This window comes from Danio rerio, chromosome 5, assembly GCF_049306965.1.
Source record: "Danio rerio strain Tuebingen ecotype United States chromosome 5, GRCz12tu, whole genome shotgun sequence".
In the NCBI taxonomy this organism is placed as follows: Eukaryota; Metazoa; Chordata; class Actinopteri; order Cypriniformes; family Danionidae; genus Danio; species Danio rerio.
Window position 1 is genome coordinate 1015001 of NC_133180.1, and position 15000 is coordinate 1030000.

The window sequence follows — 15000 nt, forward strand, 5'->3', positions numbered from 1 at the left end:
TATAAGGCCCCGGGCGTACTTGATTATTGTGTACGTGTGAATTTATTTGTACATTTAGAATCATTCCTAATAGGAAAGTTTTGCTGAATCAAGATTTATTTGTGAAAACGTCTGTATGCACATTTCACACAGAAATTTGTGCATTTGCATGTTTAGTGAATGAGACTCGATATGTTTACTAGTCTAGAAAATGTTTCTTGATTTAAGAGCTTTTAGAAATTTGGACTTGAAACAAAAACGTGTGTCTGTGTGTGTGTGTGTGTGTGTGTGTGTGTGTGTGTGTGTGTGTGTGTGTGTGTGTGTGTGTGTGTGTGTGTGTCTGTGTGTCTGTGTGTAGTTTTAGTTCCGGGTCCGGTGGAGAATCTCCAGGCTGAAGCGGTTTCTCCGACCTCAATCCAGGCCTCGTGGGATCCTCCAGCTCCAGCAAACGGCCCCGTGCAGAGCTACCGGCTGCTGTGGACTGAGACCTCCAGCGGGAAAGAGCAGGTCAGATCATAAACCCTGATTCTCTGATCTGAGGTCAGACTGAGCACAAGCGTGCATTTACACCCAATAGTGTGGTAAAATGTCTGTGCTGAAGCTCATGCAGTGTGTGTTGATGGCAGCAGTGTACAATCGACTCGCTTCACAGAAGAGACATAGATTGAGTTTTCAGAACTGATCTAGATGCAGTTATTACATTTAAAGAGACAGTACACCCAAAACACAGAATTCTGTCCTCTTTTACATGTTTCTCTTCTGCTGAGTACAGAGAATACACTGAAGAACAAACACACACTGATAAAATATGCCTAAATGAACAGCTTTCATTATTGTAACTGTGTGCAATGTGATTGGTAGTTCATGTGTTCTAAGGCTGGGCTTCAGTGTGACTCCTCCTCTTCCTCCAGCTTCTTAACTGTATGCAATGTGAATGGTAGTTAATGTGTTTAAAGGCGGGGCTTGAGCATGACTCCTCCCCCTCCACTACGTTTTTAACTGTATGGAATGTGATAGGTAGTTAATGGGTTCTGATGCGGGGCTTGAGTGTGACTCCTCCCCCTCCTCCAGCCTTTTATTTGAATGTAATGTGTTTGGAAGTTAGGTGTTGTGAGGTGGGGCTTCACTGTGACTCCTCCCCCTCATCCAGCTTTTTAACTGTGGAATGTTATTGGTAGATAATGTGTTTTAAGGCGGAACTTGAGCATGACCCCTCCCCCTCCAGTTTTTATATGTATATACTTAATATGTTTTAAGGCGGGGCTTGAGCATGACTCCTCCCCCTCCTCCAGTTTTTATCTGTATGGAATGTGATTGGTAGTTCATGTGTTTTAAGGCGGGGCTTGAGCATGACTCCTCCCCCTCCTCCAGTTTATATCTATATGGAATGTGATTGGTAGTTTGTGTTTTAAGGCGGGGCTTGAGCATGACTCCTCCACCTCCTCCAGTTTTTATCTGTATGGAATGTGATTGGTAGTTGATGTGTTTTAAGGCGGGGCTTGAGCATGACTCCTCCCCCTCCTCCAGTTTTTATCTATATGGAATGTGATTGGTAGTTTATGTGTTTTAAGGCGGGGCTTGAACATGACTCCTCCCCCTCCTCCAGTTTTTATCTGTATGCAATGTGATTGGTAGTTCATGTGTTTTAAGGTGGGGCTTAAGCATGACTCCTCCCCCTCCTCCAGTTTTTATCTGTATGCAATGTGATTGGTAGTTCATGTGTTTTAAGGTGGGGCTTAAGCATGACTCTTCCCCCTCCTCCAGTTTTTATCTGTATGGAATGTGATTGGTAGTTAATGTGTTTTAAGGCGGGGCTTGATCATGACTCCTCCTCCTCTAGCTGATTTAAGAAATTTTTGTTAATATTATGCGGTCTGTTTTTGTCAGAATCCAATTGGTGATTAATGTGTTTTAAGGCGTGGCTTTATCGTGACTCCTCCCCCTCCACTACGTTTTTAACTGTATGGCATGTGATTGGCAGTTAATGAGTTCTGAGGCAGTGCTTGGCTCCTCCCCTGCTCCAGCTTTTTAACTGTATGGAATGTAATTGGTGGTTAGTTTGTTCAGAGTGGGGATTGAGCACAACCCCTCTCCCTCTAGTTTTTAACTGAATGAAATGTGATTGGAAGTTAATGAGTTCTGATGCTGGGCTTGAGTGTGACTCCTCCCCCTCCTCCAGCCTTTTATTTGAATGTAATGTGTTCGGTAGTTAAGGTGTTGTGAGGCAAAGCTTTACTGTGACTCCTCCCCCTCATCCAGCTTTTTAACTGTGGAATGTGATTGCTAGTTAATGTGTTTTAAGGCGGGGCTTGAGCATGACTCCTCCCCCTCCTCCCGTTTTTATCTGTATGGAATGTGATTGGTAGTTAATGTGTTTTAAGGCGGGGCTTGAGCATGACTCCTCCCCCTCCTCCAGTTTTCATCTGTATGGAATGTGATTGGTAGTTCATGTGTTTTTAGGCGGGGCTTGAGCATGACTCCGCCTCATCCTCCAGTTTTACCTGTATGGAATGTGATTAGTAGTTAATGTGTTTTAAGGCGGGGCTTGAGCATAACTCCTCCTCCTCCAGCTGATTTGAGAAAAGTTAAGATTGTTAAGATTATGCTGTTTGTGTTTCTGTTTGTGTGTTGTCAGAATCTAATTGGTAGTTAATGTGTTTTAAGGTGTGGTGTTTTAAGGTTAAGGTGTTTTAGGGTTTCATCTTGACTCCTCCCCCTCCACTAACTTTTTAACTGTATGGAATGTGATTGGTAGTTAATGTGTTTTAAGGCTGGGGTTTTGTATGGCTCCTCCCCCTTCTCCTGTTCCGTAACTGTATGGAATGTGATTGGTAGTTAATGTGTTCTAAGGTGGGGCTTGAGCATGACTCCTCCCCCCAGCTGATTTGAGATGTTTATGTTGATATTATGCTGCTTGTGTTTGTCAGAATGTGATTGCTAGGTAATGTGTTCTGAGGCGGGACTTAAACATGACTCCTCCCCGTTCTCCAGCTTTGTAGCTTTACGTAATGTCATTGGCAGTTATTATATTCTAAGGCTCCTCCAGCTGATGTGAGAGGTGTTTGTTTATGTTCATGTTGTGCTGTTTGTGTGTGTGCTGTTCAGAATGTGGAGGTGGTGGGTCAGAGCTACAGGATGGAGGGACTGAAGAAGTTCACTGAGTACAGTTTGCGAGTGCTGGCGGTGAACCGACACGGCCCCGGGGTCTCGGATAAAGACACACTCATCACCACGCTCTCAGACGGTAAGAACATAACTCAGCATTAACATTACCTTCTTTACATTCAACGTCTCTATAACAGGGGGTCTTAACAATTCAGAGTTGATCCATCTAGAGTAGTTATTATCTAATTAATATAACTAAAATAATAAGATTAAAAATGAACACTCTGGTCAGTGCCAATGGCGAAGTGAAAAGTGAACCGACACAGGCACTCTGGTGTTCACAGCAACCCGAGTTTGATTCCCACCTCGAGGTCCAATGCTGATCCTTCCCCTCTCTCTGCTCTCCACACTTTCCTGTCAATTCTCTCTACTGTCCTGTCCAATAAAGGTGAAAACCCCTAAAACTAATAATAATAAACAAGAGCAATCTGATTGTTCTGTGAAGCTGCTTGTTATAAAAATACTCAATGAGTTTTAACTATTTAACAATATTAATAAGAGATGAGCAGTGGATGCTGAAAGCACATATTTCAGTTATACTGTAATACCGGCGCTGTTTGTGTGTGTGTGTGTGTCCATCACTGAGGAGCACACTCATATGAGCAGTCTTGTTAACGGACACTAATGATGCCTTTGATCCGCCTGTCACACACACGTCACTTCTGAAGTGTCAATCAATTTCACAGCCTGTCAATCATCCATGACAGCTGACATCTGACAAACAGCTGATCTGAGAACAGCCCGACTGCGCTTGTGTTTAAAACAAAGGTCAAAAACCTCCCTCAGTTCACTTAGAATGAGCCGCATGCATGACTGTCTGATCAACAACTGAAGGGTTTTAGATTTATCATCTACATCAGACGTTATTCTCACATTCACTTCACTTCAATTAAACTATATCCTAACATACAGACAATCAAACCCACAATCTTAGTGTTTACCTGTGACATGCTGTAATATTTAAGCAAGCTGCATTTTTTTAGCTTTATATCATTAAATAAATGCAGCTTCATGAGCAGAAGACTCTTCTTGTGAATGTTGTTTTTGAGCCTTGTACACACCACAATATTTTAGGGTTTTGTTTTTATTGATGTTTTTTAACACTAATACTTAAGTAATTGTCACTGTCGATTAGCAGAGCGAATGTGTAAAACCACTCTCGGACAGTAGATGGCACTTAACGAAAAACAGAAATACTCCAGTACACCAGGTGGTGCTGCACAACTTTTTTATTCAGAATAAAACTACCTACAATCTTAGTATTTACTTGCGACATGCTCTACTATTTCAGCAACAGGAACGTTTTTTTGTTTTTGATCAAATACATGCAGCCTTTTTTAGCCTCGTGCACACTGGGAACTTGATCACAGCATTTTTTTAAATTGACTAACTGACTGACGATGAAACGTGTGAACATGCAAATCCCTCTCGGACACTAGATGGCGCTTAACGAGCAACATAAATACTCCAGTAAACCAGGTGACGCTGCACAGCTTTACACAATACATTAAATTATATTTTATATTGCTATTTTCCACCTGTCACCTACCCACAATCTACTTGTTCATTTGTGGCGTTGTCTACTATTTAATTTACAGCTAAATACATTTTATGTATTTGATTAAAGAAATGCAGCCTTTTTGAGCCTCATACACACTGGGACACCTATCACAGCATTTTTCTAAATGTTTTTTGGGCGTTTTTCCACTGATGATAAGCCGTGTGAACATGCAAAATCACTCTCTGACACTAGGTGGCGCTTAATGAAAACATAAATACTCCAGTACACAAGGTGGCGCTGCTCAACTTTGTTTTTTATTAGTGGGGTTTGCATTTAGGCAAAGTTGACTTGTTATTCTCCATACGTATTATTCTTTTTTTTCTGTGCATTTTTTTTGCACGTAACTAGTCCCGCAGTTTTCGGCCGAGACCCTTGAAAGTGGCATCAAATCGTGCGGTTTTATCAGGGGTATGTAGCTATGACTTTTAGGAGTTTTGTTGGCCCCACAGGGTGTTGTGTGAATTTCGTGGCAATATGAGACTCACAACATCTTAAAAGGGTCACAGCCTGTGTAAGAACATAAGTTGTACCCCTGAGGTGGTAGGACGTCCCAAAGTTTCCCACTGACTTAACACAGGCCATTGAAATCCATTCACCCAATTGACTCCCATTATAAACGTCACACATCAATAACATCACATAGGAGTGTCATATAGACATGGGGGTGGGCTCATTTTACTCAAGCAACCAATCAGCATCTCAATATGATAATGAAGCTTTCAAGCCACGCCCCCAACCAATTAAACACCCCTAATAACTAATTCTGTAGACTGCCATTATAATAGGCCTCTTTGCATATCTATGCATAGCAGTGATATACAGACATTGGGGTTGGCTCATTTGACTCAGACAACCAATAAGCATCTCAATATGATAATGAAGTTCTCAGGCCACGTCCCCAAATTTATCCAGTAGACTACCATGAGACTGCCAGCATATACTTGCGGTGTTGTCTACTATTTAATTTATAGCTGAATTGATTTAATGTATTTGATTAAATAAATGCAGCCTTTCTGAGCCTCGTACACACTGGGACACTTATCACAGCATTTTTTTAAAGATGTTTTTTGAGTGTCTTTTAGTGAATATGAGCTACATGAACATGCAAAATCCCTCTCTGACACTAGATGGCGCTTAATGATAAACATAAATACTCCAGTACACAAGGTGGCTCTGCTTAACTTTGTTTTTTATTATTTATTATAATTACGTTTTTTGTGTTTGGATACTTGTGGCATGCTCTACTATTTGAGCTATGATTTAAATCAACGTTTGCACTGTGATGTTTAGCACAGCATTTTCAAGATTTATTTAGCGTTTTTTTAATGACGATGAGCTGAGAATCACTCTCTCACACTAGATGGCGCTCAACAAACAGCATAAATATTCCAGTACACAAGGTGGCGCTGCACAGCTTAAAAAATATTTAATTACATTTGAAATTACGTTTTTCCTCCTATCCACAATCTAAGCGTCTACTTGCGGCATTGTCTACTATTTATTTTGCAGGTAAATACATTTTATGCATTTGAGCCGCGTACACAGTGGGACGCTTAATGAGTTGTTTTTTTGAGTGTTTTTTAAGTGACGATGAGCCATGTGAACATGCAAAATCCCTCTCTGACACTAGATGGCGCTTAATGGAAATCATAAATACTCCCGTACTCAAGGTGGCGATGCACAACTTTGTTTTTTTATTATTTATTATAATTACGTTTTTGTGTGTGACAACTTCCCACAATCTTAGCGTTTACTTGCGCAAAGTTTTTTTGTATTTGATAATTTTTTGTCTTTGACTTAGGTGCTTACTAAACCACAGAAACACAAGGTGGCGCTGCACAACTTTATATATATATATATATATATATATATATATATATTTTTTTATCTGTATTTTATAATAAACTATAACAATAACATTATAATACATTATTAAAATATTTTATTCTATATTATTTTAATATGCTCTATTATTTTGAACTATGATCTAAAATCTAAATTAATTTGATATGTTTGATCAAATAAATGCAGCCTCTTGCGCGATCTTCTATTAAAAGCTTGATGATCGGCATTAATCGTGGGTTATGGGCTGTGTGTCGGTGGTCTCATCCATCCGGCAGGTCTTCAGCTGCAGTGTTTGCTCTGATGGAGAGAGAGAGATGAGTGTGTGTGTAAGAGAGACGAGTGTGTGACGGAGCGAGCGAGAATGCGACGGATCTTTTTAACATGCGGCTCAGTCCCGCTGCGTTCTCCACAATCCATTCCCATCATGCACTCCTCTGCTGCTTTGTCTCATACTGGGCTGATTTTCTGCAGATGTCGAGCGGCAATCAGACACAGCTTAACCTGCGCACGCATGTGTGTGTGTGTGTTTGTGTGTGTCTCTCTCTCTTTCAGTCCCTCAGTGTCTCTCTCTCTTTCTATTTCTCTTTCAGTCTGTCTCTTTTTCTCTCTTTCTCTTTTTCAGTCTCTCTCTCTCTCTTGGTAAAGTTGAAGTTGAATTTGATCTATTTGCATGACAGTGTATTGCCAATAAAACAATGTGTCCAGCAGTCGAGCCGAGTGTGAAGCTTCATCAGCAGAGGAACAGCACAGTTCAGCTGAGAATACTGCACACAACACTGCATTATGGGGACACAGCAGAGTTCAGAAGAGGACAGAGTGCTGCTGTGTGTCTGTGAGCGAGACAGCAAGTGTGTGTGATGATCGAGAGCTGCAGCGTCTAGAGTAATGTCAGCAAACCACCAAGAAGAAGAAGAAGCACATCTAGGAGGAGGAGCTGTGGAGGCCAGAGGAAGCTGTCTGAAGGGGACATCCGGTTGATAACCCTGATTTACCCAGAACACATCAGAGCACAGCTGCCCGACTTAGTGCAGCTCCACTCTCCTGTTTCCAGCAGAACTGCTGCTCTGGAGCTCCACATTGTCAATGTACATGACCGACTGATGGAGACAAACATCTGCTCACTCCTGCCAATGCCAAACGCCGGCTTCAGTGGAGCAGCAGTGGAGATCTGGAGCTGTGGACGATGTGGAGCATGTGCTGTTCTCTGATGAGTCCACCTTCACTGTCTTTCCCACATCCGGGAGAGTTACGGTGTGGAGAAGCCTCAAAGAAGCAGCCGACCCAGACTACTGATGCCCAGAGTCAACCATGGGGGGGTGGGGGGTCACTTATGGTTTGGGCATTGGGCATTCATGGCATTCCCTAGGCCCAATAGTGGTGCTAGATGGGTGCTGGATTACTGCCACAGACTACCCAACCATTCTGGAGGACCATGTGACCCAATGGGTCAAACATTGTGTCCTGAAGGTGGTGGTGTGTATCAGGATGATAATGCAGGACTGGAGACAGAGTGGTCTGATGAAGATGACAGTGAAGTTGAACATCTCCCATGGCCTGCACAGTACCAGATCTAAACATTATTGAGCACTTTTGGGGTGTTTAGGAGGAGCGAGTCAGGAAAGGTTTTCCTCCAGCAGCATCAGCAGTGACCTGAACACTATTCTGAAGAAGAACAGCTCACAATCCCTCTGACTGCTGTGCAGGACTCCTGTCTGTCATTCACTACAGCAGCTGATGCTGGACTGAGGAGGAGGAGCTACAGCAGCTGATGCTGGACTGAGGAGGAGGAGCTACAGCATGTACTACTGCACTCTAACACTAAGCCTTTTGGTCTCATTCTCCAACCCCTGTATATATTTATTAGGCTCTCTCTCTTTCCTTCGCCCCCCCCCCTCTCTCTCTCTCTCTCTCTCTCTCTCTCTGTGTGTGTGGTGTGTGTCTCTCTGCATTATCTTCAGTGTGTGAGTGTGTGTCTGCAGGAATATATTATGTGTCAGCTTCTATTAGAGAAATGCCTCAAACGAGCCGCTGGAGCTCCTTCACCATCAGCCGGCTTAATTAAGGGCCCTCGTGTCACGCTAATGAAATCCTGTGATGACACTGCGCACACACACACACACACACACACACACACAATCACAGTCACTTATACACAAACGCATATACAGACTCTAAACGCTGACTAACACACGCACAGTCACATATACACAAACACACACTAAACACTTATACAGCAGGCACAAATACACACACTAAACTCTAATGCACTAAATGCATTTTACATGCACATTATAAGTTAAATATGCACAAATTACACACTTATCCACTACACACTCACACACACACACATGCACACACATTTAAGACTTACATACACACTAAACACTAACACACACACACACACACACTTTTGTTTGAAAATGTTTTGAAATATTTTAAAAACAAAAACCAGTAAAATGCAAGAGAAGATCCAAATGAACAAACAAGTGAACAAAGGAATGAATGAACAAACAAATAAATGAATGAACTAACAAACGAATGAATGAACAAACAAATGAATGAATGAACATAGGAACGAATAAACAACTGAACAAACGAGCGAACAAAAAATGAACGAATGAACAAACGAATGAACAAACAAACGAACAAATAAACAACTGAACAAACAAGCGAATAAAAATAAACGAATGAACAAATGAACAAACAAACAAATGAACAAACGAAGGAATAAACAACTGAACAACCGAGCGAACAAAAAATAAATAAATGAACAAACAAAGGACTAAACAGCTAAACAAATTAGCGAACAAACAAATAAATAAATGAACAAACAAACAAACAAATGAACAAACGACTGAATAAACAACTTAACAAACAAATGAACAATTAAAAAAATAAACAAAGAAACGAACAAGCAAATGAATAAACGAACAAATAAACAACTGAACAAACAAAAAAATAAACAAATGACAAACAAATGAACAACCGAACAAAAAAGAACAAATGAACGAACAAACAAACAAATGAACGAATGAACAAACAAATGGACAAACAAACAAACGAATGAACAAGTGAACAAACGAATGAATAAACTTACAAACAAATGAACGAACAAACGAACAAATACAGGAATGAAAAAAACACAAATAAACTATTGAACGAATACACAAACGAACAAACAAACGGAGGAACAAATGAACAAAGAAATAAACAAATGAACGAACTAATGAACAACCAAATGGACGAATGAACGAACAATTGAAAGTCATCATCGCACAACAGCTGAATTTGTTTGTTCATTTCAGAGTGTCCAGGCAGCTTCACAGTAATAAACAGAGAACATCAGATATGAGGCTGACTCTACACCCCTGACCTCTGACCTCTGACCTGCAGTGTGTGTCTGTGATTGATTGTTGATCTGATCGCTGCTTTACAGATTGATTGAGTTCTTCAGCTTCAGAGATGGAGAAGAACCGATTCACTACAATGATTAACTGTGTGCTGGACTGTTAGTGACCCACTCTAATCGTGTGTGTGTGTGTGTGTGTGTATCTGTGTGCGCACATGTTTTCTTTAATTTTATATGTCTGTGTGGATGTGTGTACGTATGTTTTTGTTACTGTGTGTGTGTGTGCGCGCACGTGTCTGTGTGTGTGTCCACAGTGCCAAGCTCTCCGCCGCAGAACGTCTCGCTGGAGGTGGTGTATTCACGCGTGAGTATTTCTGACTCAGTTTTACTAAACATGATTTATTCTGCAGAATGGGTAGAAGCCTGAACTGTGTGCGTGTGTGTGTGTGTGTGTGTGTGTGTGTTCAGTTAAATATACATGAGCTGTTCAGCAGGGGATAATTCAGCAGACATCCACATCATCAGTGTGTGTGTGTTTTATGTAATCGTGTGTAATTGTGTGTGTGTGTGTGGGTGTTCTCATTAAGTGTCTGTGTGTGTGTGTGTGTGTGTGTGTGTGTGTGTGTTCTTACACTGGTTTCTGTGGTTTACAAGGACAAAGGCTTGTATAATGACATGGATATAAACTAGATTTACAGCATTGAGATTCATAAATATTTTTTCAGCTCAGTCCCTTTATTAATCAGGGGTCACCACAGCGGAATGAACCGCCAACTTATCTAGCATATGTTCTAAGCAGCGGATGCCCTTTCAGCTGCAACCCATCACTGGGAAACATCCATACATACCCATTTACATACACACTCATATACTACAGCCAGTTTAGTTGATCAATTCCCCTATAGCACATGTGTTTGGACTGTGGGGGAAACCGGAGCACCCGGAGGAAACCCACACCAACACGGGGAGAACATGCAAACTCCACACAGAAACACCAACTGACCCAGCCAAGACTTGAACCAGTGATGTGAGAGCTGTGAGGCGATTGTGCTCCCCACTGTGCCACAGTGCTGCCGGGCCTGTGTTTATATAGTTCAAAATGTTTAATTATCATATATAGCTGTTTCTTACATTAAATTCAAAATATTGTATTGAATAAAAGATATCCAAACCATTGTATATGTATGCATGTGTGTGCTTTGTTTAATTGTCTGTATGTGTGTTTTTGTATGTATACACTCACTGGCCACTTTATTAGGTACACCTCAGTAGTACAGGGTTGGACCCCTTTTGCCTTCAGAACTGCCTGAATCCTTGGTGTTGTAGATTCAACAAGCTACTGGAAATATTCCTCAGAGATTTTGCTCCATATTGTCATGATAGCATCACACAGTTGCTGCAGATTTGATTTAAAGATGCACATCTCTCGTTCGACCACATCCCAAAGCTGCTCTATTGGATTGAGCTCTGGTGACTGTGGAGGCCATTTGAGTACAGTGAACTCATCGTCATGTTCAAGAAACCAGTCTGAGATGATTGAGCTTCATGGCATGGCCATTACACCACCAGCCTGAACCGCTGATACAAGGCAGGATGATCCATGCTTTCATGTTGTTGAGGCCAAATTGTGAGCCGAGCATCTGAATGTGTCAGCAGAAATGGAGACTCATCAGAGCAGCAACGTTTCTCCAATCTTCTATTGTCCAGTTTTGGTGAGTCTGTGTGAATTGTAGCCTCAGTTTCCTGTTCTTAGCTGACAGGAGCGGCACCCGGTGTGCTCTTCTGCTGCTGTAGCCCATCCGCCTCAAGGTTGGACGTGTTGTGTGTTCAGAGATGCTCTTCTGCAGAGCTCGGTTGTAACAAATGCTTATTTGAGAACTGCCGCTCACTGGATATTTCCTCTTTGTCGGAGCATTCTCTGTAAACCCTAGAGATGGTTGTGCATGAAAATCCCAGTAGATCAGCAGTTTCTGAAATACTCAGAGCAGCCCGTCTGGCAGCAACAACCATGCCACGATCAAAGTCTCTTAAATCCCCTTTCTCCCCCATTCTGATGCTCGCTCTGAACTGCAGCAGATCCTCTTGACCATGTCTACATGCAGTGAGCTGCTGCCATGTGATTGGCTGATAAGACATTTGCCTTAACAATCAGTTGGACAGGTGTACCTAATAAAGTGGCCGTGTTTTGTGTACATATGAATGTATTTTCTTTATTTGCATGTGTGCATATTGTATTTAATTGTGTCTGTGTGTGTCTGTCTGTTCACAAGTGTGTGCATGTGTTTTCTTTTAATTGCGTGTGCACATATTGTCTTTGAACTTGTGTGTGTGTACTTGTTTATGTGTGTATGTGTTTTGTTTGTATCTGTACATGTAGGTGCAATATGTTATGTATGCATATAAGTGTGTTTGTGTGTGTGTTTCTTCATTTGTATGTGTGTCATCTAGAACATTTCTCTCTCTCTCTCTCTCTCTCTCTCTGTCAGTCTGTAATGAGTGTTTTGTCTGATAACGGATTGTTTATGACAGGAAATTGAGTTTCATTGTGCTCCTCTCTTTCTATGTGTGTGTGTGTGTGTGTGTGTGTGTGTGTATGTGTGTACGTGCTTGTGTGTGTGTGTGTGTGTGTGTGTGCGCTTCAACAAAAGAGCTAAACCCATTGTGTGTGTGTCTGCAGAGTGATGATTGTGATGTGAGGAACAGCAGCGGCAGGTTTTTTTTTTCCTCTGTTGAATCTTCATCATCATCATCATCATCATCATCATCATCCTCAGATTATGAAGAATTAAACATTCCAGCAGATTCTCCGCTATATTCCACGCAGGTTCATCTTCAGGCTCATGTCTCACTGTGAAATGAGTGTGTGTCTGTGCATGGTTTGCCGTGTTATTATTATGAGTAATGTCTGAATCAGAGCTGGTCAATGCTGACACACACACACACACACACTGGCCTTTCTCTCTCTGTTCATTATAGACGCTGGATTCCTCTGATCAATCACACACTTCTGCAATAAAACTCTTTCATTACGCTACACTGAGACTGAAAGGATCTTTCCTCTTTACACTTTTCTATCATTTTTTTTCATTATATTATTACGCATGATATAATATTGTCATTATACCATGGCTCTGTTGAATGCTTGATTCTGATTGGCTGACGAGCATTCTGATGTGTATAGTGTTTTTAAATTCGAAAGTTCACATTTTCGAATTTAACGACATTAAAATTTGTTTTCATTGAATTATTATGCATTATATATTATTAATATTATGATACTATGGATCTGTTGAAAGCTCAATTCTGATTGGCTAATGAGCGTTTCATAGTGTGCCGTTATTTTCAAATTCGTATTGTCAAATTTGACGACAAAATTAGGATTTTCATTATATTATTATGCATTATATATTATTGTTATTATACCTTGGCTCTGCTGAATGCTTGATTCTGATTGGCTGATGAGCCTTCTGACACGTGCTGTCATTTTCAAATTCAACAGTTCGCATTTTCAAATTTGATGGCACAATTTTTTCATAAAAATATTCTTCATTATTAGTTAATAATGTTATTATACTATGGCTCTGTTGAATGCTCGATTCTGATTGGCTAATGAGCATTTGCCATAATTTTTAAATTTGACAATTCGTATTGTCAAATTTGACGACACAATTGAGACTTTCATTATATTATTATGCATTATATGTTATTGTTATTATACCATGGCTCTGCTGAATGCTTGATTCTGATTGGCTGAGTAGCCTTCTGAAGTGTGCCGTCATTTTCAAATTCAACAGTTCGCATTTTTGATTTTGATGACACAATTTTTTCATTGAATTATTATGCATTATATATTATTAATATTATGATACTATGGATCTGTTGAATGCTCAATTCTGATTGGCTAATGAGCGTTCCATAGTGTGCTGTTATTTTTAAATTTGACTTCGTATTGGGGAATCTGATGACACAATTAGGATTTTCATTATATTTATATGCATTATATATTATTGTTATCATACCATGGCTCTGCTAAATGCTTTATTCTGATTGGCTGATGAGCCTTCTGACGCCTGTCATTATTTTCAAATTCGACAGTTCGAATTTTCGAATTTGACGGCACAATGTTTTCAATAAATTATTATGCACTATATGTTATTAATATGATTATACTATGGCTCTGTTGAATGCTCAATTCTGATTGGCTAATAAGCATTCAAACTTGTGCCATTATTTTCAAATTTGACAATTCGTATGGTCAAATATAACGACACAATTAAGATTTTTATTATATTATGCTGGAAGGGCATTCACTGTGTAAAACATATGCTGGATAAGTTGGCGAGTCATTCCACTATGGCGATCTAAGATTAATAAAGGGACTAAGCTGGAAAGAAAATAAATGAATGAATGAATAATATTATTATACTATGGCTCTGCTGAATGTTCAGTTCTGATTGGCTGATTTGTATTGTCGAATTTGATGACACAATTCGAATTTTCATTATATTATTATGCATTACATGTTATCGTTATCATACTATGCTGCTGTTAAATGCTCAATTCTAATCGGCTGATGAGAGTTCTGAGGTTTGCCGTTAGTTTAGTTTAATTCTACGATTTTTATTGTCAAATTTGACGATCAGATTTTGTGTTAGACGACAAGACTATGTGTTGCATATTATTAAAAATATTATACTCTGGGTGGCATGATGGTTCTGTGGCCTCACAGCAAGAGGGTCTCTGGTTTGAGTCTCGGCTGGGTCAGTTGGTGTTTCTGTGTGGAGTTTGCATGTTCTCCCCGTGTTGGTGTGGGTTTCCTCCGAGTGCTCCGTTTTCCCCCACAGTCCAAACACATGCGCTAAAGGGGAACTGATCAACTAAACTAGTCGTATTGTATGAGTCTGTGTGTGAATGAGTGTGTATGGGTGTTTCCCAGTACTGTGTTGCAGCTGGAAGGACATCCACGGTGTAAAACACATGCTAGACAAGTTGGTGGTTCATTCCGCTGTGGTGACCCCTGATGAATAAAGGGACTAAACCAAAGGAAAATGAATGAATGAAGAATCCCAAATCAAGTTAAGGTTTAAGTTAAGGTTTGAGC

The 15000-nt window shown here is 40.5% G+C and overlaps 1 protein-coding gene across 12 annotated transcripts in view; it reads left to right on the forward strand.

Moving 5' to 3' along the window:
* Positions 1–15000, forward strand: part of dcc (DCC netrin 1 receptor) — a 402326-nt gene that overhangs the window by 287169 nt on the left and 100157 nt on the right. For 10 of the 12 annotated variants that reach the window (XM_073950897.1, XM_073950899.1, XM_073950890.1 and 7 more), the window contains 3 exon segments: positions 338–486; positions 3085–3223; positions 10214–10263. In XM_073950897.1, the coding sequence (XP_073806998.1) occupies positions 338–486; positions 3085–3223; positions 10214–10263 (338 nt within the window). 12 annotated transcript variants of the gene reach the window in all.